This window comes from Melanerpes formicivorus, unplaced genomic scaffold (assembly GCF_026170545.1).
Source record: "Melanerpes formicivorus ecotype bairdi unplaced genomic scaffold, bMelFor1.0.p_v2 SCAF_26, whole genome shotgun sequence".
Taxonomy (NCBI): Eukaryota; Metazoa; Chordata; class Aves; order Piciformes; family Picidae; genus Melanerpes; species Melanerpes formicivorus.
In genome coordinates this window covers 5,571,889-5,596,330 of record NW_027142378.1, presented here as the reverse complement: position 1 = coordinate 5,596,330, position 24,442 = coordinate 5,571,889, and the positions used below count along the sequence as shown (strand labels likewise).

Below are 24,442 nucleotides of genomic sequence, written 5' to 3'. Positions count from 1 at the left end.
TTTAAGCCCTGCTATGTGCAAATATTAAGGTTTCTATTTCTATCTCCCAGCTTTGCTTTAATGCCCGTGTAGGGCTTATCTTTCTGACACAACAGTGTGAGGTCTCCTTTCCATTTACTGTAGTTTCCTTGAAGCAGAACTATTGTTAGACTAGATCTCCTTGTCGCTTGGGAGTATGAATTCAAGTGCAGATGGGTTTGAGTACTGCAAGCATTGTTGCAGACCCAAGCCCTACTTATTTAGGAAACTTTCTTGTATAAATAAAAACTTCCCAGGCTGGAATTTGTAGACGTTCACTGTGGGAGCTTTTCAGCTGCGCTGGCTTTCGGTTCTGACTCAGAAGCGGGTTTTGGGGAAGTTGTTATCGCAGAGATTTTCCTGAGCCAAAGCTTTTAATGACCAGTGACAGATAACAAAGAAAGCCTCTTGACCAGATTCCTGTCCTTTATTGTGCTATATTCAAGACTGCTTTTAATCTTGTTTCTAATCTATAGTCAAACTGACCTGTTGACGGGGAACTTAAATAATTTCGGATTTTCTTCAACGGTCGCCATTTAATTCGCCACAAGAGGTTGTTTGCACGCGCGTATTAGTCTTCCGCTTATGTCACTTGCGACAGTCCTCTGGGATCTATTCGGAGCCCCTCCATTGTTGACAATTTATATCTTGCCTGTGAGACAACTTATTTGTAAGTATAGGGCTTGGCTTTTGCTATTATGCTGATGAAACCCAGATTTATATTTCACTTAAACTGGATATTGATTCTGCTGTCTCCACCTTTGAGCCTGGTTTGCCAGACATAAAACTTTAAATGCAACTGAATTTCCTCCAGCAGAATGCAGATAAAATCAAAGTGCTGCGATGGAACTCTACAGCCTTTGGAGGTATTGAGATTTAGTTCAATGAACCCTGACGACTTCTTTGGATCCGAAGTCGGGATTTCAGCGTTCGGTTGTTTGGAGTTTTTTGCCGGAAAGTTCAACTGAATATTTAGGGCTCCTAAGACTAGACACAAAAGTTGTAATTTCAGAAATAATGAAGCGATTCTATAAGCTCTTGGTCATGAAAGGGACTATGCCTGCTAAATGCTTAGGTCACCGTTCTTCGAGGAAACACTTTCAGCCTCTAAGGGCCAGATCTGCATATGCATATTGGCACCTGTTAGGTTTCGGTGGGTTTTCAAAGGACGTTAAAGGTGCCTACTGTCCCGTACTTGGAAATACTTACTCGGATCTTTGAAATTTTCTGTATCTGTTTGTGCAGGTAGGTATTTGTATTTTTGTAGAGCATCTGGCTTTTTTATTATTTGTCGTGATATTGCCTGAGATTGTCGTCTGTATTAAACAGATGTAATTGCGTGATCTTCTGGGGGAAAAGAAAAATTATCCCTGACGTAGACTATATGACTCGTGAGGCCTAATGGGTTTGCAAGTATAATCTTTTGATTCCAGGAACATGTCGGAGACGGTGCGTAGGCTCTTCTGAGGATGGTGTGCAATGTGGCCATATAGCATCCTATAGAGTCAGACCGGGTTTCCTCTGCTAAAGGAAGGCCCTTTTGAAGAGAGACTTGTGACAGTTAGTGCTGTTTGCAAAACAGAGTACGGCGCGATTTCCATGCAAGTGCAATGTCACTCCTTCTCAGTTGCACTTAATTGTGTACTTAAGTGCCTCTTTAGATTAACGGCCTAATGTCTTCCTGATTTAGAACATATCTGTATTTCCATTTGGCAGGCACAGAACATGTAAAAGAGAGAAAAGTAGGACTGTCCTTTTTACAAATGTTTTATGGCTCCCTGCAGAGGTTTATTCTCCAGGAGAGCGCACCGAGACGGGATCTGCAGCACTAAAGCTGTCTGCCTCTGACCGCCGTAGGAGGCATAGCGTCCCTCTTGCTTGTGAAGCGTACTTCTCGTGCTCTGCTTACTGCAGCCAAGTGAAGGATCTAGGAAGTACCCTGAGATATACCAGAGGTAATATATTTTGGGTCCTCAAATACTGGACTCCACAAGAGAGGAAAAAATCATATTCTGGCTTTGGAGAGAGAAGGTTTTAAAAAAGGGGTGCAAAGTCCTGAAGTTTAAGGAATGACTAAGTACACAGAGCGCAGAATATGTCAGCCTTCTTGGTCGCTTTTCAGAGATGACGAAAATGACACTTGTTTACCAGCCTGTCTGTCCAATCGTTGGCCGTTGGGTTTTTGCTGCTTAGTTACCGACCAACGACTCAGTGACCTCTGTAGCCTAAAATGGGTGAAACTCATTTTCTGACTGACCGGTGATAAATAGTCACCCATTTGTTACATCCCTTATATCGGTCTCCTTTTCATAGTTTTAATTCACCAGTTCCTCCTGTCTGCCTGACAGAAAGATGCACTACAAAGTGGTGACATAAAAGTAGGAAGAGGAATTTTTTTTTTTTTTTACCTCATAAGGTTCTTTGTGCTCCCTGCTTGCAAGTAAAGAGAGTTTCTCATACTACACCTGTATTAGGCTACTGAGCCTGACCTCAGCTTCTGAAAACAAAAACAGACAGAACTGTATTGTTTCTCTGATGTAATGGTGATATCGACTCTAAATACCCTCTTGCAGAACAAGGTGCTTCCTTTCCACAAGTAGAGGGTACAGAGTCAGAAGGGCCATGTGAAACCTCACGATGTTGCTCATGAAGCCCCACTTCAGATGCTGCATTTCTGTTGTCAACAGAATCCTAAATTCAAGTGTGGAAACGGTGTTTTGATGCAACAAACCTTGCTTTTTGTTCATTAAACTACATAAGGATATTAGGCTTGAATTTGTTGGCCTCCAAAATTACCAGCGAGACCTACGGCAGGCCTCGCGTAAGGACCCTTCTCAGTAAATTGTGATTCTGACGTATTTGAAGCCGTGGCAAGCTATCCTTTAAAAAGACATTAGTGTGAGTACCGAGGGAAAATATACTCCGGGGCTGTAGATGACTTGATATGATTTCCTTGATTGTATCTTTTTATTTATGAGGCATAATTTATGACTGCTGCAAAGCAAACTAAAATGAGTGATGACTAACTACAGCCAAAGTAATAAATCAGAAGCAGAGAAAGAAGTGGCGATTTTGATCGAATCTATTGAATTAGCTGTTGCCCTTAGCCATTACAGGTATTGGAAAGACCTTTTAATATCTGCTTATCTCTCTCATGGGAACTGGGTAACTATCTCATTATACACCCATAGGAAACAAATTATTTAATTTTCTACCTTTTAGAGTTAAAACTATTTACATCTGTCATTAATTACTGGTGTAATGCCATGTTATGTGAAATGAGCTTCCTTTAGAATTCAGTCATTTTGTTTACATCCCGAAGTTTTTTGCCTGCCGTCTTTACATTTTCATTCCCCACAATGGATTTAGTACTTTCATTATGAGCAATTGAACAGTGGAGATTAATAGCAACGTTAAGAGGCTCAAAGTATCACGGTGCTGGTAGCCCGGACCTAAAATTTATCCCATTATGTGTTTATAGTCTCCCCAAGGATGCTAGCGGCGTCGGAGACGGAAAAGTACGGATCTGAGGATGGGCGATCGTAAAGCACACATTTCTTCACCACTTTTTTGTGCTCCTGGTCGTGAGTGGACGTGGTGGTACTTTTTCCCTTGCCTTTGCTCTGTCCCTGCAGACTGCGGTCACCTCCTAATTTCAAACCTCCTCCTTTGGTAGTACCTGCCTGACACTGCAGTGCCCAGATGTGACTACATTATCCTAATGCTATATTTCAGTAGATAGGCTTTGTACTCTGAGCTGTGCTGATGTTGCATAAACAACTCTGAATTACCCGAGCTGCATGCCGGTCGGTTCTGATGAGAAGACGGACTCATGAAGGGTGCTGCAGCTCACGGCGCAAGAGAGCTGTGCCGGTTTTCTCTTAATTTTAACCGGCCAGAATTAGGGCCTTCTCAATTTTCTTGCGGGCTGCTGTTTGAACGCAACTGAAAATTGAGTGCTGTGTTTCTGAAGTTACTGATGTCATATCTTATATAGCCCTGAACTGTCGTGCGGTCTTGGAAAAGCATCACGCTGCGAAAACTCTGCGTTTATTTAGGTGTAGTGTTAGAACTGAACAAATTTAAGTCAGGAAACCCGAAGCGAGTCTAAAAGTATTGCCAGTTTTGTGACCTCCTTGCAACAATGCCAGAAAAAGTGGTATGAATTCCTCTCTGCTACCATGTGTCTCTCCTGGTATTCGCCGAATATTGCCAGCGTTGAATCCTTTATGGAAAGATAGGTGCAGTCTATGCGTGCCTTAAGGGCAGAGACTCGAGTCGTACCCCATGCTTACCCACGAGAAAGAGTTACGTGCGTGTGTGAAAGGGGTGGCTTGGTCTGGCATTGTGGTTCCCTGGAAGCTACAGCCCTACCTAACTGCCTTATAGTTCTAAGCAGCGCTCTATGCTGAACATAGGTGTTCACCTCTAACTCCTTTCTGCTGATTTCCTGCAAATCAGAAGAGTAGCACCCGACCTCCACGGAAAGCAGAGGAGCCTAGCTCTCTCTGGGAAGTCAGGAGGAGCTCAGGACTGCTGCCTTCAGACAGGCAAACTGCTGCCTTCAGACAGGCAAACTGCTGCCAGCCACTCCACTCTTCTGCCTTCTGCTGCTTTGCAGCACTTGAGCAGAAGTGAACAAGGTCTCTCCAGTAAAGGAGAGACTGTTGGCTGCCCAAAGCTCCTCTTTCAAGAGCGGAGAGGATTCCTGCCTGGGGACTTGTTGGTCGGTCCCCGTGCTTGCAACCGTAATACCTGCCGCATCTGAGGCCTGGCTCAAACGATACAAGTGTTGGGAGCCGGCGGGTGTTAGCAAACGCACGGCATCCTCTGCCGAACCGCTGCTCGGTCGGCCGCAGTTGCGCTTCCTTACGTAATCCAAGTTGCGTGACCAAGGGTTTGGTCTTTTGTTTTGGGGACTTTTGGCTGAGTGCTTTATGTTGTCAGCTACTTCGCCTTCTCTTTTCCATCACGGTGAGGCCATAGTGCTTGCCTAGTTTGCCGTTCTCGTGTGGTATCATTGGAGGAGCTGTGGAAACGTGTATTCAACTGTCTCACTCTGTTCCCATTTAGTACCTCCTGTATGGAATAAATGCTTTCACATCCCAGATCAATTTGATGAAAGGAAAACCTCTTTTATACCTTAAACCATAGATTCCTCAGTAAAGACCTAGGGGTTGAAGAGTACTGCAGCAGAGATGGACTGAGGTATGTAATGGGCTTATTCCACTGACACCACCTACAATTCAGTAGATGCCCAAAGGCCATTAAGGTTTTGTTGCCCTTTATGGAAGGAGCTTTGCTAAGCTTGAACAGACCAGGTGTACCACGGTAAGGCTGTAGTCACCTTCTCAGCACTTTTCTTCTTGCTCCTTGTAGGTTTTTCCCCTTCTTGCCACGCTGAGGAACCTTGAGGTTGTCCTGTGATCTTTTTGAGCAACAGCTGATCGCTGGTTTCTTCCAGGAGAGAGATCTGCGAAGGCTCGTTGGAGATGGCAGGGAAAAAAAAAAAGCTCAGTTACCTGTAACTGGAATTCTTCAGTTCAAATGTACAGTCTCTGGAGAGATTTCTCTCCTCTCACTCTCTGGCTCCGCTTCAAAGTGCAGTCTGGGCCAGGGGCCAGGAGATGGAAAAAGCGTCGTAAGTAGTAACCCTTGTAGCTGATTTTGGCGCCCTCTCCCGGCTGTTTTGGGGCAGTGCGGCCGCTAGCGCCGCGTCTTTTAGCAGGCTGCTGAGCCAAGCGCCGTGATGTCAGACTTCGCGAGTTTCGAGGCAGCATAATCAGAAAGTCCAGAAAGTTTTGTTGGCTTTCTGTTGTCTATGTTTTGCCATTCAATACCTCCCCGAGATGTGATGGCTACTCGTTTCCCCCAGATTCTTCTCTTTTTTTGGTCGTCCTGCATTATGAACAGCAGGTAATGCTGCTGCCTGTTAAATTCTTGACGTTATTTTGTGAACGCCGGGGGTGTTTGTTTGGGGTGGGGTTGCTTTGGTTGTTTGGGGTTTTCTTGGTTGTTTGTGGTTGTGGTTTTGGTGCCGGTTACGTCACAATTTAGAAGGGAATTTTGTGAGCCCCAAAAGCTTTTTACAAAATCCCAAACCGTGCCAGGCTAGCCAAAGCAACAGTGACCATTTTGTGGCGACTTTTTGAGGAGTCGTGACCCAACCTCTTATTGTAATAGGCGCTTCTCATTCTGGTTTCTCTTGCCAAGCTGCTCCATTTCTTTCTGCACATGGCTAAACATCAACATTTTCATCTGCAGCGAGTTCTGGGTATTAAACGCTCTGAGTCTTCAAACGCTGACCAGGATTTACTTGGGCAGTGATTCTCGAAGGGAAATGTTTTTATTCCCATCCATCCTTTTACAGATGGCTGAGCAGAAGCTGAGAGAGTCGAGGGAATCCAGCTTAGGTCAGTGTAATCCTGAATTTAGATCCTCACAAGTCCTGTTTAACTGTCACAGCTGTCTCAGAGGCTGCTGTTAGAGAGTTTCATGGACACATAGAGGTTTTCTGCTCAAAACACGTCTTGGTGGGGCTGAGTAGCTGGTATCTGTCTGAAAGACATGCTCATGTCTTACCTGTCTGTCAAGCCCACGTCCCTGTGGCCATGACCTCAGCATTTTTTCAAGGAGGACAATCATGTGACACCTGGGGCACGGACATCAACCTTTCCTCCCCTTGAGGTCCCCAGGGAAGGGCTAAGCTGAGAAGCCAGGTCTGGTCCCGCTTGTTTGTGCTTTGTCCAGTCAGCCTCGTTTTCATTGTTCGTTCAAAGCGAAACAGCCTTGAAGGCAGCTCTGGAAGTGCCCCGAGTGAAAAGATGGGCGAGCTGCTCGTGTTATTCCCGTTCTGGAGGGTGGCAGGATCGACTGCCGTCACTGAAGCGTGTGGGTCACCCTAAATTACCTTCCTCTTGCAGGAGTCCCCCAAGCATTCGGTTGTAGTATGACAGGGCACGAGCATCCTCTTTTTTTCCTCGTTCTGACACGGTATTTTCATGAAAGAGCCCTTGTTCCTGTGATATAAGTCTTGGTTTCTGAAAGACGAGGTGTAGGCACCGGAACAGGAGCGTGATCTGTGGAAGCAGATGTCCCCATCCAACCCTTGGGGAGACACCTACTTCCCAAGTGAATTGCGTCCCTCTTCTCTCCAAAACTCTTGGGAGGTACCAATCTGAGAGTGAATTCCTGTGCTACACAGGAAGCTTCTGTTCCTAACCCATCACCTTTATATTTGCTGTGGGCGGCTTACTCGGCAGGTCAGGTCTGACACTGTTACACTCTGCGCTCGTTCAGGCCGCAGCCTGGATGTGACTGGAGCGTTTGAGCGCCAGTCGCTCTCGATTCTATGCCAGTGGCACACTCAGGGCTGCTTTTTCCATATGTGGCTTATTCTTTCCGCAAAGAAGGGTGCCCTTTGAAGCAAATGACTGTGGGTAAGTCTTTGTAGCAGCTGGAATGGAACTGAGAGGAAGGGTTTGACCTACTGCAGTAAAGGGAATGGAGTTTGACTCTACGAAAAGTTCACAACAGAGATATAGCAGTGATTTCACTGAAAGTGCTTTGGCTGAGCTTTGTATCATAGGGCATCATCTGTACTTATGTAGGGTTCACTGGATAGTGCTCTATGTTACTGATGAAATCAGGCGGGAACTTTGGAGTTGTAATTGGCAGAATTACGGTCTTCGAAGCCACTGTGGCAGATCTGGGCCTTTTTCCCTCCTTGGGCTCCTTGTGGAGTGTTCTGTAGTCCTGGAACGTAATATTGCAAGCTGGAAGGACTCCAGGGTCAGTTTTGAAGCTCTCATTTCTAAACTTCCTCCTCTTGCTTTTTTTTTCCCCCCCTTTTTTTTTTTTTTTTAAGCTGCATTCCCCGCACCCTCTTCCCCAGAACCTCTGCTCGGAGCGCATCGCATAAGAATATGTTTTACTGTAGTTAGAACCACTGGACATGAAAGCTTACTAAGGAATACCTAGACTGAAAATCACTCAGACAGTCCTCTCGTATTGCCATTTAGATCTATCATTCTGATTGATCACTATGTGGTTGGCTAATATTGAGCCTAATTTAACCCTATACACTCACGCATCCATCTATTCTGTCTATTGTACCTGACATTCTACAAATTACTTACTCATGCAAATGATGACCTAAGGCAACCTTTTATGATATTCGTGTTTAATTATACAAATGCTTTTTGATAAATAAGATTATACATCCTTCCATATGTTTATTCACTCCTTGATGAAAGCAAAATTTAATTTTCATGCAGATTTGTTGGAGAGTGTGTTTAATAAGTGCTGAGTTTTATGTAGTCTGCAGATCACTCTGGTTTTGGGAAGCTGACAAAATTGGGAGGCGCAGTTCACGGAGACGTGTGGGTTTTAATCGAGCCTAATTCAAGCTGCTCAATTTTGAAATCTTGGAACTGAAGCCATTGCCTTTTTGTTCGTGCAATCAAGGAAATGTTGTTGTGAAAATGGACGGAGATGCTAACCTAACTGTACATTTCAGTGGGCTTTATTTATATTATGGGTTACTGAAAATGTTGCCAAAGGACCGATACGTGAATATTTTTGAGAGGGGCACGTTCCTGTAAAACTTTGCAGTTTTAAAGGGTGACTACAGCATGGCTTGTGATACTCAGTCAGGGTGAATGTAACTTAGGTGTCAGACGGTGCCAGGCTGAATTCATCGGGACTGTTTGCATGCATGAAGAAAGTGTGTAAATAGGAGTAATTGTCAGAACTGGATGATCCGTGATTGTGTTCAGGTGTCTTTGAAAACATTATCGGTGCTGCTCACAGCCTCTCAAGGAATCCTACAACACAGGTGGCGGTGGGAATTCGGCCTGAGGATCGGGTATGAAGGCGGCACACTGACACGCACCGCCTGTGACATGAAATCTGCCTCTCTTCCCTAAATGTAGCAGTGGGAAATATTCCGTTCTTCTGTTAGAAAGTCACTTAGCCAACACAAGCGTTGGGTGGTAGTCAAGGAACATTTTACGTGGGTGTTATTGCTCTGCCTTTTTGTTGGTGTCAGTACAGCGGCTAGTAGCAGCCTTGGCTAACCGCGGATGTTTTGTGGGCTCGAGTCCTTCACTCGCTTTCTCTGGGTCTGCTTTTTGTGTGCTGCAGGTGTGGTCCGTAAACTCGGCGGGCCGGGCGCCGAGCGGCTGGTCCCGCTGCCGAACGGGCCCTGCCCCTCCCGAGGGCCTGGGAGCTCCTCTCTTTGACACGGTGGCATCCACAGTGGCTGTGGTGAACATCAGACCCCCTCTTAAACCTAACGGCGTGGTCAGCATCTACAGACTGTTTTCCAATGATACCAGAGGGACTGACGTGGTGGTGAGTGTTATCAACACTGTATCTGTACTTCTACTTGGGCTCGCATTTTCTAGCCTTAACAATTTTGGTTTTATAAGTTGCTACTGTTGCTTACAGACCACCTTCCTGTCCTACCCTCACATTGTTAACTGTCTTCCCCTGTAATGCTTTCTTTTGGCTAAAGCAGCACCGGGACTTTCAGCCATCTCATCATTAAATGCTTCTGACGTAATGCTGTGCTGTGACAATGTGACAGGCATCGGTGGTGTTCAAGGGCGGCTAGCCATCCACGTGAAACGCGCTCAAACAGCTCCCTCCGTCCAAATGGTGCAGCTGAAAACTGCAGCTGTTAGGAAATGACTGCGTGCTTTGGATAGCCTGTGGATTTGAAGCTCCCATTAAAGTGCTGTGCATGAGCTCTCCCTAAAAACTTTTTGGTGGGTAGGAAGCATTTAATGGCAAAGCACTGAGGCAACTTTTGTTCGGCGTCTCAGCCAAAGCACCGTTAGGCGTCTAGAAATGACCGATCTCGGTCAAGGAAACCTGTAGGGCTTTGTGAGAGCCCTAAAACAGGAAAAGGTTAGGACCGTGGAAGGTATCTGGAACGGCTACCATCACAACAGTGTCAAACACTTGAGTACGTTTTGTGTGTAACGCTCCCTGTTTGATTTTTACAAGCAGGTAAATTGTTGCATGGGAATTTTTTCCATTGGCCGATGTTGCTCAGCTTGGAAGCGGTAGGGACACATTCCCAGGTCATTGGTCCTGTCCGTGAGCCTAGGCTGCCTACCGATTGCGCATGACACGTGTCTTCCTTCCAGCGCAATTGGCTGTGTCCTTGTCTGAGTCGGCCGGTTCTATGGTGCTATGCTGGACCTTCTTCTCACCAACAGGGAAGGGCTGGTAAGCAATGTGAGGCTCAGAGACGGCCTTGGCTGCAGTGACCATGAAGCAGTTGAATTTAATATCCTCAGGGCAATCAGGAGGAAGTATTCCAAGCTTACGACCCTAGACTTTAGGCGTGCAGATTTTGATCGCTTCAGGGATCTGCTAGCCAAAGTGTCGTGGGACAAAGCCCTGGAGGGAAGAGGGACCCAGGACAGCTGGTCAGTATTCAAGGACCACCTCCTCTGTGTCCAGGAGCTCTGTATACCAACAAAGAGAAAAGCAGGTAAGAATGCTAGGAGGCCTGCCTGGATGGGCAAGGAGCTACTGGACACACTATTACTTAAAAGGAAACTCTACAGGAAGTGGAGAGAAGGACAGGTAGAACAGGGGGAATATAAGGAAGCTGCCCGAGCAGCAAGAGTCCTGGTTAGGAAAGCCAAAGCAGAGTTTGAATTGAATCTAGCCAGGGAGATTAAAGGGAACACTAAGATCTTCTACAGGTATATTAATGGGAAGAAGAAGACTAGGGAAGGTGTGGGCCCCCTCAGAAAGGAAAATGGTGACATGGTCACAAGTGATGAGGAAAAGGCTGAGGTACTTAATAACTTCTTTACCTCAGTCTTCACTGCAAGGGCCTCTAGCCACACTCCTGATGTTATGGAAGTCAAAGCCAGGGACGGGGAGGAAGAACTGCCCATTGTAAGTGCAGATCAGGTTCGTGATCATCTGAAGAACCTGAAAGTGTTCAAGTCCATGGAACCCAACGGGATACACCCACGGGTACTGAGAGAAATGGCAGATGAGGTTGCTAAACCCCTCTCTATTATATTTCAAAAGTCATGGCAGTCTGGGGAAGTCCCCACAGACTGGAAAAGGGGAAACATTGCCCCCATCTTCAAAAAGGGCAAGAAGGAGGAACCAGGGAACTACAGGCCAGTCAGTCTCACCTCTGTGCCCGGAAAGATCATGGAGCAGATCCTCCTGGAGTCACTACTGGCTCAGAAGAATAGTGAAGAGGTGATTGGGAACAGTCAGCATGGCTTTGCCAAGGGCAAATCCTGCCTGACCAACCTGGTGGCCTTCTATGAGCAGGTGACAAAATTAATAGATGAGGGGCGAGCAACTGATGTCATTTACCTGGACCTGAGCAAAGCCTTCGACACTGTCCCGCACCACATCCTGGTCTCCAAACTGGTGACACATGGGTTTGATGGGTGCACCACTAGATGGATAAGGAACTGGCTTGATGGCCGCACCCAAAGAGTGGCTGTCAAGGGCTCCATGTCCCAGTGGAGGCCAGTGACAAGCGGAGTCCCTCAGGGATCAGTCCTGGGACCTGTCTCGTTCAACATCTTTGTGGGTGCCATGGACAGTGGCATTGAGTGCACCCTCAGCAAGTTTGCTGATGACACCAAGCTGTGTGGTGCAGCAGACACGCTGGAGGGAAGGGAGGCCATCCAGAGGGACCTTGACAGGCTGGAGAGGTGGGCACAAGCCAACCTCATGAAGTTCAACAAGAGCAAGTGCAGGGTCCTGCATCTGGGTCGAGGCAATCCCAGGCACAAATACAGGCTGGGCAGTGACTGGCTGGAAAGTAGCCCTGAAGAGAGAGACTTGGGGGTGCTGGTGGACAAAAAGCTCAACAGGAGCTCTCCATGTGCACTTGCAGCCCACAAAGCCAATCAGATCCTGGGTTGCATCAGGAGAAGTGTGGCTAGCAGGTCGAGGGAGGTGATCCTCCCCCTCTACTCAGCCCTGGTGAGACCCCACCTGGAGTACTGTGTCCAGTTCTGGAGCCCCTATTACAAGAGGGATGTGGAGGTGCTGGAACGTGTCCAGAGAAGGGCCACAAGGATGATCAGAGGGCTGGAGCACCTCTCCTATGAGGGCAGACTGAAGGAGTTGGGGCTGTTCAGTCTGCAGAAGAGAAGGCTCCGAGGTGACCTCATTGTGGCCTTCCAGTATCTGAAGGGGGCCTACAGGAAGGCTGGGGAAGGACTTCTCAGGATCTCAGGTAGTGATAGGACTAGGGGGAATGGAATGAAGCTGGAGGTGGGGAGATTCAGGCTGGAGGTGAGGAGGAGGTTCTTCCCCATGAGAGTGGTGAAACCCTGGAATGTGTTGTCCAGGGAGGTGGTCGAGGCCCCGTCCCTGGGGGTGTTTAAGAGCAGGCTGGATGAGGCTCTGTCCAGCCTGATCTAGTGTGGGGTGTCCCTGCCCATGGCAGGGGGGGTTGGAACTAGATGATCCTTGTGGTCCCTTCCAACCCTGAATGAAACTATGAAACTATCTCACGCACGCATGCACATCCTCTGTTTCCATCCCCTCACGCCTGCCATGCTGCTGGCTCATCTCTGGCGTCACGAAGTACCAAGCGCTTTCCTTTGCTTGCTCGCCTCTTTCCTTTCTTCTTTTTGCTGCGCTCTGCTAAATCGCATGCTGCCAAATGGGAGCAAATGTTTCCCTTCATTGGTGTTTTCTACGTATTTTTATCTCTTTGGCCTAAGAGGCTATAGCAGCAACGAGGTAAAGTGGCAGTTCCTGTGAGCAGTTTCAGAATGAGTGCACTGTTTCCTTTACAAGAACTGCCAGGTCTGAGCATAGGAGAGTTTCCTAACCTGCTTGCCCAGCACCGCTGCCATTTGAATGCCTAGCTAGCTGCATCATACTGGCCTTCAACGAAAAGGTACCCATGAGTGAGCACATTCTCCTGTGTAGGAGTGAAGTGACTCACCAGATGCTATTTGTAGCATTGCCCAGTGCTGTCTCTATATCCATGGTGAGGAAGCTTATGAGACATGCATGAGTATTTTCTAGCACTCTAATTTCTTGCTGCCTCGGTACTACTTTTCCCAGAGTATCTCCTTAAGGGTTTTTCTCTTTCTCTCTGCCTGAGAATGACATTTGCAAGTTGACATACAGTGGTCAGCACTCATTTCACAATGTCTGTGAGGCCACTGATGGCATGGTCTTTTCCTTTGAACAGTGCCCTTTAGCTTCATAATGGGATAAAAGTGAATGTAGAGTTCCCAGTACACAACAGCTGCATTAATGTCAGAATTAAAGGACATGCAGAACCTTGTGCCTGTCTTCCTCTGGAGTTAATTCACCTCTGTAGCTCTTATTTAGTACTTGTGGTACCTGAAGCTGCGACAAGATCCCTCTTAATTTTTATAGCTGTCGGAAGGGACTGCCACCCAGCAGACGATACACGGGCTAAAACCTTTTACCACATACTCTATTGGTGTGGAGGCCTGCACCTGTTTCAACTGTTGCAGCAAAGGACCTACAGCCCAAATCACCACTCAGCCGGCTCCGCCCTCGGAGCAGCCCCCGCCGCAGATCCGTGCCGTGACCTCCAGAAATGCGTCTTTCCACTGGAGCGCCCCTCAGTCACCCAATGGCATTGTCACCAGGTAGGAGCTGCTACCCGGTCGTACCTATGCATCTCGGATGGGGTGGCGGCTGAGCAATTTGAGGCGGAATTGTGGGGCTGAGAGCGGTGAATGGTTGTGGCTGCCGTACTCCTTTTGCCTCACGTGGACAAAGATGTTCCCTGTGGCCCGAATACCATCTGAGAGGCGTTCATGCACACGATTGCTTTTCTCCTGAGCAGGAAGCTGGGGAGGATGAAGGCGGAGAAGGTGAGCTGTGGTAAATGGAAGTACTCGTCTGACAGTTGTGGCTGCACAGCCGAAACTTTGTGAGCTCAACTGGCAGCGAAGAGGCAGCTGCATCCTGTATTACTTAGGCAAATCCTCAGTTGCTGAAGTAGGCAGCAAGGTAACAGGCATCAACGGTTTCGTTATGAGCATGAGTTAAACCATGCTCATAGATGTTTTATGGCCAGGGCCCAAATCTTCCAGACAGCAAATCGAATCGGGTCCGTTCACTTCTCTGGTAGGCAGATGTACAGCTGTTAGGAGGAACTGTATGACTGGCTGTTATGTGATTAAGGCTCCCGCTGAATCAAAATCCCAACTCTCTTCTCAGCTATGAACTCCATGTATATATGGCATGTCCCCTGAATCTTCAGCCGTCGGTGAAGGCTTGCAGTCCTGGCCCAACCGAGGTGAAGTATACAGGAAAAGGACAGAGTGCCAACGTGTCCAACCTGGAACCTTACACAACTTACAACCTGCGAGTCGTATCCTACAACTCTGTTGGCAGCAGCGCCTCGGAATGGATCGGGTTCACTACGGAAAAGGAGCGTGAGTATGAGAAATAGATCGGCAGTGCCCGCCTCTGAGGCACGGCCACGTGTAGCGTCAAATGGCTTCGCCTCTGTGAAAGAGGAGAGTCCCGGAAACCCGTCTCGTCAGTGTTCTCAGTTACTGTGCCTCTGGTGTCCATTTGTTGAAATTTTGCTCTAGGGCTTGACTGCTCATTCCCTCAAAAATATTTCTTTGCTCATCATCTGATATCACATTCTCTGTCTTGGGAGCCTGGAATACCTTTATGTTCGTGAAAATGGGCAGCACAGCTGCATAACGTGAAATGGTCAAGTTTTACCAGAAGGATGATGCGTAGTAATAAAATACACTGCCACAAATAATCCCTGGGAAAAGAGGAGATTCTGACAAAGACCTGAGAAATGGTTTTAGGAGCAGGCTTCCTGTCCTAATTCATCCCACACTTCTGCCAGGGCTCATGAGAGTGTTCCTTAGACGTCATCTGAACGATTGGATCGTTGTTGACGCTGAGGTAAGACTTTGTTGCTATTTGCCTAACCACCCCAAGCGAGAATTTAAGGCCATGTGGTGGTCGTCGTGGAAATGAAACATGCAGGACCTGTGCCTGCAGTCAGAATAGATTTTGCCATCAAAACTTAATTTGTCGCAGTCCAAGATTAGCTTTTATTAAAAAGATCCATAGTAGTGTAGCCAGGGTCATTTCATCACAGATGAGATGGGCATTTTGTCTCGGCCTGCCAGGTCAGGCTAAAGAGGAAGTTCACTTTTTATCATGTAGTCTCCTGTCAGGATTTTAGAATCACCTTTCTAAAACTTTCCTTTGTATCACTTGGTGTTCTGCCTGGTAAGTACTGGTAATGTATCTGTTACATCCACAGCAGAATAGTTCAGGTGGAATAGCCCCAGATTTTCTTTACGGTCACCTCTGAACAAAAAAAAAATAAATCAATAAAACACAGCTTTAGAGACAAGGACCTTCAAAGTTTTAAAAAATTACAAACTCAAAAGCCGGAACATGACGATAAACTCTGACATGGAGCCAATTTCTGTGGAACTGGTGAGACCTACACAACAAAAGGGTTTGGATGCCATTTTTAAAACCCTGCCCACAAGGTCCACAACTCTCTTCTTGCAGTCTTGCTTTTCTTGTCTTGCTAATGTCTTCACACCAAGTCTCCCGAGTCATTCGGAATGTCTCCTTTGTCTGGCCTGAAAAATTTGCCTTGGTGGCAGTGAGCGATTAGCAGCAAAGTGGAGCTGGACACGCAGCTTTTCGAGGAACAAAACGGCCTACGCTGGGCACACGGCTTCATGGCAAAGCCATGAGAAAGGACCGCCTCAAACCTAAATGAGCTTTCTCAGCAGGCTTGTGAGCCCAGTCAGTGTTCTGGGTTTCTTGTCTCTCTGCCTGCCCTCTGCTCTAGCTTTTCTGAAACCTCCTTGTTTCATGCATGTGTATGTGTTAAAAAATGGTCTTGCACAATCTCTTGGGGCTTGCAAAAGAGTCGTTACCTTAGTGGTTCGGTTCCCACAGCCTGGCATGCTGCGCAGCCGCCTGTGTTTCCCTGTCCCCCACCCTAAGCTGGAATTTAACTTATACAGACGGTTTTAGTGTCTCTACCGCATGCACAAAGGCAAAGGAAAGGAGGTCTTGGTCTTTCTTTTAAAGATAAGAGCAACTTCTGCTTTCTCAGGGTAAAGCCTGGCACGCTTTCTCTTTGCTACTTGTGTCTTCCCTACTGGTACACATCTACCAGAGGGAGAGGGAGCACGTGCGATAGAGAGCAGAGTCTCTTTCTCTGAGCTGTGTAACTCAGTCATGCCTGATAGCTAGAAATTAGCCTCTTTCCTCCTTTTGCAGCACCTCGGTATGCATCTCCGTTCTCTGTTGTCAGCAATTTATCGACCATCCACATAGACTGGAGCCGCACTTTTGTACTGAACGGCCGGCTGAAGGAGTACGCGCTAACGGAGAGCGGGCAGCGCGTCTACAGCGGCTTTGACACTGAGCTCTATCTACCCAGGACGTCTGACAAAAGTTGGTTTCAACTTCCTGTCGTTTCCTGCCTGAGACAGTTTGCTGAGCTAAATTAATGTTATCGTGTGCTGAATTTGAGAAAAACTCTCCATATCCATCCCGAGCTAAGAGCACAGGAGCGTAGCACAGACGTGTCTAAGGAGATGCCTGAAAAAAATCCTAGGTGCTAAGCTGCCTCTTATACATTGTACCTGGCTGGGGAAGAAAGACTCATAGGAGTCCAGCTTTCCCGTATCCTGGAGCTGTGTCGCAATTCCACTCCTTAGGGCTATGCTCTGGGAAATGCATGGGAATCCTCAGCCTCAGAAAAGATTTGGGCTTATATTTGCAGGTGAAGCAAATTAAGTCAACAGCACTGGGAATCAGCTGTGTTTTCTCACACAGTTTCTCCTACAAAATTTGCAATTTTTAACATACAAGGAAAGTGTTAACAGGCAAGAAAAGCAATAAAAGTACAAGGAAAAAATGTTTTCTGTTTTCAAGGCATTGGGCTTTTTGTATGTGAAAGATTGTGCGATTTATGTTGTACCTTCCTCGTTACTGCAGCGATGCTAATACTCTTGTCTGTTTCACTCAAATATTTTTAACGTGTTTGTATCAGCCATGAATGGAGTATGAGGGACCTAGGACGAAATTATGAGGAAACTGAAACTTTATAGGAACATCACTTCTAGCAGCATAGTAGTGGTGACTAGCTGTGGTGTGCTGTGATTCTTAGTCCAGAGGCTCAGTACCTATCCATAAGGGATTATGAGGCTCTGTGCTGGAACTTGGGTGGGTTATGGGCTATGCCTGCCTCGGGTTTTCCCAGACTTGCCTCCTGTCTCAGCTGAGGGATCATAGTGAAATAGCACCTGCTGACAATATTCTCAAACCTCTTTTTTTTTTTTTTTTTTTTTTTTTTTTATGAGCAGCTTTTTTGTTTCAAGTAACCTGCATCACTGATGAAGGAAGTGCCATGACACCAGTCATCAGGTACAGCGCTGGAGATGGAGTTGGTAAATACATGAAGAAATTACCTAGCACCCTTTTTTACTCCTTCCCCCCCCCCCAATTTATTGCTCCAAAAGGTAGTGCTTTTTCCTGCTGAATAGAATTTCACCTAAGATAGGTTCTCCTCAACAGTTTATGTCATACGAGATGTTGCCAAGACCCGGTTCATAACATTTACTGCCTCCCTTCTATTCACATGGCCTTTGCCTGTTTTGTGGAAGTGAGGGATTTTGGTGTAGTGACCTCCTAAGTCGTTTGTTGTCCTTTGAGTAGTATATATCGTAGTATCCAGAGTGTCCTACTAGTATCCATAGATGCCTCCCAGTCAAAAGTTTGAGGTTTTTTTAACTCATTTTTTTTGTGGAGCCAAAGCTTGGACTATGTCTGACTGACACGCTGTTTTTAAATCAGATATTTTTTTTGTTGAGTTGCATCTTGTTTAGCCTCCTAAAACAGATGGGTCTCGTCTTTGTACTTAGTCATCATGCTACATTTCCCTTATATCCCTTTGTGTGCTATTGCTCTATCCTACTGTGGAATCTCGGGCAAGGCTTTTGCGTCATAGAATGGTCCCATTTGCTCTCCATCCATCACTTTCCACACCCTGCTCCTGTTTCTCTCAATTGCTGCTTATACCCAGCACCACAGGCAACTTGCAGAGGAGGCTTGGAAGTGAAGGTGCTGGAAATGTCCTTAGCCAAGAGTATGGATACACATGGAGGGTTGCAACTAAACAGGGAATCCTGTCACTGCGATTTCTTACACGTGTATTGTACACGAGGCAAAGCCGACCAAATGTTTGGGTTTTTTTTTCCTACAGGTGGAGAAGAAGGGATAAAATGTTTCATGTTGGTAGCTGTTGCATTCATTCATCACTCATTTCAGTGAAGTCTTCCTCCCTTCCTCTTTAACTGCACAGGCCAGCCATTACACATTGCTGGAGAGAATGTCCTCTGTCTGTACCACACTGAGATCACTGTAGTCATTTCCACTCCTCAAGGTTACTTAGAGAAGACTTTTTTTATTTTTTCCCCCCTCACATTCCACCTCTACTGCCTCCTTTCTCAAGAGCTGCTGATGCAGTGGTGATATCCAGGCTAAGCAGCAATGCCAGAACTTTAAGCAGGATCTCTCGAGGGTAGTAAGGTTTTTATTATAGCGCACTAGCATATTGAACCCTTACGGCACCCTGAACATAAGTGCAAATAAGCACATGACGACAAAATTACTTAAATTTCTGCCTAATTTATTAGTGAGGAAAGGGATGGCGTATTGTTAAACGCTTTCTGCAATAACAGTCCTTTTCTCCACCAATCCCTCTTGATTTTTTACAGGGCTGATTCTGACAACACCCGGGGAGAAGGACAAAGGAGAATCCAAACGGGCAAAATTCTACAATGAGTTGTGGTTTGCAGTGCTGATGGTACTTCTGGGCTTGATCCTCCTGGCTATTCTTCTGTCCTTGATTCTTCAAAGAAAAGTCCACAAGCAACCCTATGCACGCGACAGACCTCCTTTAGTTCCACTCCAGAAAAGAACGTCACCAATGAGTGTGTACTCCTCAGGTGAAATCCATCCGGTATGTTTGGTGAAATGTAATGCTCTCTGTAGCCATTGCTTTATACTTTATACCCCACACAGAGGGGTTTTTTTCCTGTCTTACACTGTGTGGGGCTCTCTTGGTTACCAACGGACCACTGTTCAGCATAGGAGAAGAAGGCCTGGCAGGTGAAGGCAGGCTACAGGGGTTTAGTCCAAAAAGATCGCTATGGAACCTGGCCTGCAGGCCTTGAGATACTTGTGAGGCCCAAGACAAACTTTGCCTTTTCTGTAGCTACAGATTCAAAGCCATTGATGTCACCTGATGTTAGCTGACATCTGCAGTAGACCTGAAAAGGCCTTGGCATGCTGTGGGTGCTAAAGCATGCTTTTTCAGAGGAACCTTTCCCGTGTTCCAAGCTATCTATTGTGGATGGCTAACCGAGACCAACCTGACAGTCTCTGTCATAAATATGCCTGTAAAAAAAAAGCAGGACTTACTTTAGAGAGGCTTTTTTTTCTTTGTAGTATCTTCCCACCACCCAGCTGGAGTGCTCTAGGGTGAGCAGTATGTGAGGGAGGTTTGGAGGAGAGTGAGAGCAATCAGGGAAAATCTAGGGACCTTCAGAAATCGTGTGTGCGCATTGGGGCTCGTAGATCCACAGTGGGACCACCTGAGCCCTGTGAGGAGGACAACTGGCGAGCGATAAATGCAAAGGCTTTGTCTTTTTGTATCACTTTTTTTTTTTGTTTTGCACTGTAACACCATAATAGCAAGAGCGTGCTCCACCACGTAGGAGCTGGTAGTGCTCTCCTACCCTTCAAGAAAAAGCAAAAGGGTTATGGCAGCTGTTACAAGACTGAGAATGGGAGCAGCAGCATCTTCCATTTCTGTGCTTCTTGCCAGGCATAGGCCATGAGATGATGCTTCTTGTCACTTCTCAGCTTTTTTCCTGCGAGCACCATCGAACAGCATAGTGACTTCTGCATCCTTCACGCGTTCTGTTCCTTCTTGTCTCAGCACCAGGAAGCTGCATCTGTGCCTCAGTGATGGTGCTCTTGGAAACAATGGGATTTCCAGTGTGGCCCTTCCTCTGGCAAAGACTAAGAGCATAAGAAACCTTGTTGTTTTTTGGTCTCATGGTTTTGATTCCTTTTCCTCAGCAGTCTGTCATGGTCCTCTTGACTTTAAAATGTCACTGCTGTTGGCATGCCTGCACAGTTCCTTTCCCTGTTCCTGGTCCCACCCAGTCCTCTATTTTCTATTCTTTCTTTTATTTTTTTCCTCTTTTCTGTTTTACAATGGTGAGGTCATGCGGCAAGCGCTGCTGACTGCCCACACAGTACTTCCTGGTTAAAAGTAAAATAGTGCCTCACCTTTGCAAGTTCCCTCCTCCTCCATGTCCTGTTACATTACTCTCCCTCAGAGCCGCAGCTAATTCACACTTTCCCTAAAGAACAGACTGTAACTGCAGCGCCACTTGCCCCGCCCTAACTGTTTTCTCCCTCTCTAACCTCAGTTTGAGACCATTGCTGACACGTCTGATTCATCGAGCAGCGTCACTCTCAAAAGTTACACAATGTACTTTGAGGTAGAGTGGTTAGCTTGCAAGTTGTGTGATGTGCCAGATGACCCAAAGAGCATGCACAAAGGCAGCTTACACTGCATGTTTCTCCTTGTGGATGAATGTCTTCCCCTGGTCCTACTACCTGAAAAAAGGTGGTCTGCTGACATCTCCAAGCTGTGCAAATCTCAGCTATCATACTGTTTGTCAAAACTGTTTGGACCTCTGCCTACTGGATATGCAAAAATAAGGGGGGGGGGGGGGGGGGGGAAGGGGGGGGAAGGGTTGGAAATGAAAGGAAAAATAAATGCGAATTGGGAATTTTTGCTTTCACCGAGAGGATTGGAGAGGATTGCCCTACAATGGGGAAAGGTCCATGTGTTGGTGGGGGGCGTTGGTATTTATACCTTTTTAAAGGTCATGATTTTTCAGGCATTTCCTATCTTTGTAACTGTTTGTGAGTTTGGAAGCATGGGTTTCTCTGTTCTCTTCTCCTTCTGCTTTTACTTTATCTAACAAAGTGCTCCAGACCACACCCTTTATTTTTTATTTATTGCACACAACAAGATCTTCAAGGTCTCTTCTACCCCTTGTGATTATGAGTTTGTGTCTTCCTCATAGGGGCTATCAGATACAAAAATTCCAGGAGCTGGTTCTCCCACAAGCAACCGCAGTGGCCGTATTGCATCTGGGCCCAGAAGACCAAGTCAGAGCCATCTACGGCGCAGCTATTCCCAAGCCTCTCTCCACCGCAGCGTCAGCCAGCTTCTCGACCTCTATGACAAAAAGTCTCTTGCTGACGAATCGCCCTGGGACACCATTGTTCGCAATCATCGCACCACCGGCCGGGGCTTGGTAAGGCCTCTTCTTCCTCAAGATTTGCAGCTGTTGAATTGCCTGTGTGGTTAGTCAGGAAAAAGTCTAAGTACCAGAGGCTGCTGGAGACCCACCCAAAAGACCTCCACGATCAGGGTCAGATTAGATACTCCAAAATCTTTGCAGCCTGCAAATACAGAGGAGAGCAGCAGGCAGGAAAGGGTCCATGTGCATCTTCCTATGGTTTCCCACTGAGTAACATCCCTACAGCCTCCCAGGGATATGCACCCTGACAGAATAGAAGGGAGTTCTTCAACTTTTCCAGATAGGCTTTTCCCCCCACATGCATTTCAGGAAATAACCGTGTGAGGAGGGGGTGTATTGCTGTCCCTCATCCACTCAGGGCCACACACAGAAGGTTGTGCTTTTTAGGGCTTTCTATGCTGTGACCTGGGACGCAGTTGCTGACCTCCTCTCTATGCGAGGATCAGTTGCCTTGCTGAGACCATGTGAATATTCCGATCTCCGGGCATTTGTGACACTAACTTCAAACTCTGGCTAATTTTGAGCCCTTGTTAGTTGAAAGACAGAGACTCTGCCGGCCCCTCAGTCTCCTTCCAGTCCCATGCAGGCAGTGTCACCAACATGGCCCTGAACAGACATACAAGTGGTCATTCTCACCTCAAGGACAGTGGCAGCTTCCATTCCTCGTTGTCAGCAGGAAACAGGCAAGGGTGGGAGCCAGAGGGGTGGAGGTTAAAAAGCCTAAGTAAAAGTGTGGGAAGGGGTTCAGGAGCCAGCAAGAGGTGAATGTTTATTGCTACCTTACACCCTCTTCCCCCCTGTGTCCCCCATTTAGGAGCCTTTCTAGCATTTTTCTGGGAGCAAAGTTAGATGGACAGTTAACAAGTTTCACTTTGCATTTTGGCCAAGATCAGGTTTACTTCCACGGGAACAAGAAGGATGGTCTAGAACATAAATCCAGGCAGCTTCCTTGGGCTTTCACCTTCCATATACCCAACATCTAGAACAGCGGGAACGTACAGGCATGCCACGGTAGGAAGGGTGTTGCCACCTCTGCTGCCAGCAGTAACAGCAGAACCAAGGAAGCTGTTAAGGCTTAGGAAAGAACATAGTGATATTTAGTTCTATGCAAACTCCCTGTAGCTACAGGTTCGGCTTCCAGTCTGCATTGATCTGCAGCTCGGGGAGTTCCTGTGAGTCAGCCGTGAGTCATTTTTTACAGCCGGCACATCCTGAGGATTTAATTTCTGGGCAACTAACAGCCCACCCAGAGCGTAACTCTGCACAACCTCAGAGGCCAGAACAGCTTCCCTGGGCTAAGGAAGCTCTTGCTCCATCTGCTTACCCTGTGCTAACACTATGATTTGGTTTAGCCTGCAAACTCCCCCCTAACCCATGCTGCATGTCAGTATGTTAGAACCGGTTTACAGAATGGACCAATGAGTTTCAGAAGCGGGAGGAGCAGAGCAAAATCTCTCCTGCTTTTGGTGGCAAGCAACCCTGACAGCATGAGCTCAACTGTAACATGTACAAAGCTGGGCTCCTCTGCCCACCCTCTGTACATTGCTTGACATTTCCCTAACCTGCCTCTGCTGCCATGCTGCTCAGCACCTCCTGCCATACTTTTCACTCAGTCTTCCCATTATTACACAAAGTAGCTTGGCAGAGCCTGCAAGTTTTGCTCACCCCTCCATTCACCCTGGAGATGAACATTACCTACTCACTACAACCTCCTCACTGGTTTGCATTCAGATGCCTGAATGTGCATCAGGGTCTTAGCTCAGGCCGGGAAGAACAGGCAACCACACAAAAGGCAGGAATGCACTTATCTATTTCAGAACCACTTTTTAGGGAACAGGATCTCCTTTAGTGTAATACAGTTTCATCTTACATGTTGTTTTTTCCCCCCCACCCTCTTGTAGTATGTAGATGAAGAGGATTTTGTCAATGTCATCAAAGGCTTCAGCACTGTCACCAAGGAGCACACCATGTTCACTGACACCCATCTCTGAGGACCACAACCACCCTCTCTAGAAAATGAAAGTGGGTAACTTGCCAAAAGCAGCCTGCACAGACATGGGGGAGGGGACAGGGCTGCTGTGTCCCCACCCCATGCCCACTAGGTAAAAGACAGAACTGTTTTGTCGGGGAAGGCGGTAAGTCGGTCTTAGCTTTTTGCAATGCAATTAGTTAAAGAGAAGCTGGAAGCAGTGGGTTAGTACTGACACCTCAAAGGAGAAAGGAATGGTCAGACTGTTTTCCAAGTCAGACAGTAGTAGAAGTCTGCAAAGGTGGAGGCTATCCTTGTCTAGCATCCAACTTTGACAGCTGAGGAGGATTGTGGGGGCAGGAGGGGGGACAGTGTGTTTGCTAAGGAAGAGTCTTTTACCTGTCCAAAAATGCAGCATGTGGCTAAAAGGGGCCTTTGGGGCAAGACAGCCACGTCTTTTCCCAGCCGTTCATGCACGAGTGAATAAAGCACTCCACAAGACTTTCTTCAGTTGCTGTTTAACATGTGTGTCTCTCCTGCCCTCTTTCCCACTCTCTCAGCTCAAATCTTTAGGAAAAAACAACAAAACTAAAAACCACAACCAAAAAAAAGCCATTACCTCACGCCATGCATGTTTTGTCCAAGGTAGAAAACCTCCCAGGCCACTCTCTATTAAACACTGGTTCACACAGACTTCGGTTTTGTTTATGTAATACTAATCTACAGGCAGTAAGATTTGTCTCACCACCCACAATAAACTAAAAGCAAACTACAAGCAGCCAGTGCAACACAGCTAGGCAGTATCACATCAAGGCACTTGGAATTGAGAATTATTATACCAGGCCAGTAAACCTACTCCCATATTCATCTCTGTCCTTTCTCCATAGATAGTGACAAGGAAGCCCTCAGGAGACTGCCACTTCTGTGTATTGTGCCAAGCGTGTTTTTATGCGTGCTCTCAGTCACACTCGGCAAAATCCATCCTCTGATACCACACAGTTTCAGAAAGCACAGGCAACGCTCCTCTGGCAATTTATTTGGACTA

General features: G+C 46.9%; 1 protein-coding gene across 1 annotated transcript in view; it reads left to right on the top strand.

Annotated features, from left to right (window-relative positions):
- Window positions 1-23,420, top strand: part of USH2A (usherin) — a 378,576-nt gene extending 355,156 nt beyond the window's left edge. Inside the window, exons 64-71 of the mRNA XM_068153470.1 lie at window positions 9,163-9,372; window positions 13,417-13,655; window positions 14,233-14,450; window positions 16,294-16,470; window positions 17,385-17,468; window positions 18,798-19,042; window positions 21,189-21,422; window positions 23,330-23,420. Coding sequence (XP_068009571.1) covers window positions 9,163-9,372; window positions 13,417-13,655; window positions 14,233-14,450; window positions 16,294-16,470; window positions 17,385-17,468; window positions 18,798-19,042; window positions 21,189-21,422; window positions 23,330-23,419 — 1,497 coding nt within the window. The 3' untranslated portion in view covers window position 23,420. The remainder of the gene's footprint in view (window positions 1-9,162; window positions 9,373-13,416; window positions 13,656-14,232; window positions 14,451-16,293; window positions 16,471-17,384; window positions 17,469-18,797; window positions 19,043-21,188; window positions 21,423-23,329) is intronic.
- The last annotated feature ends 1,022 nt before the right edge of the window (window positions 23,421-24,442 follow it).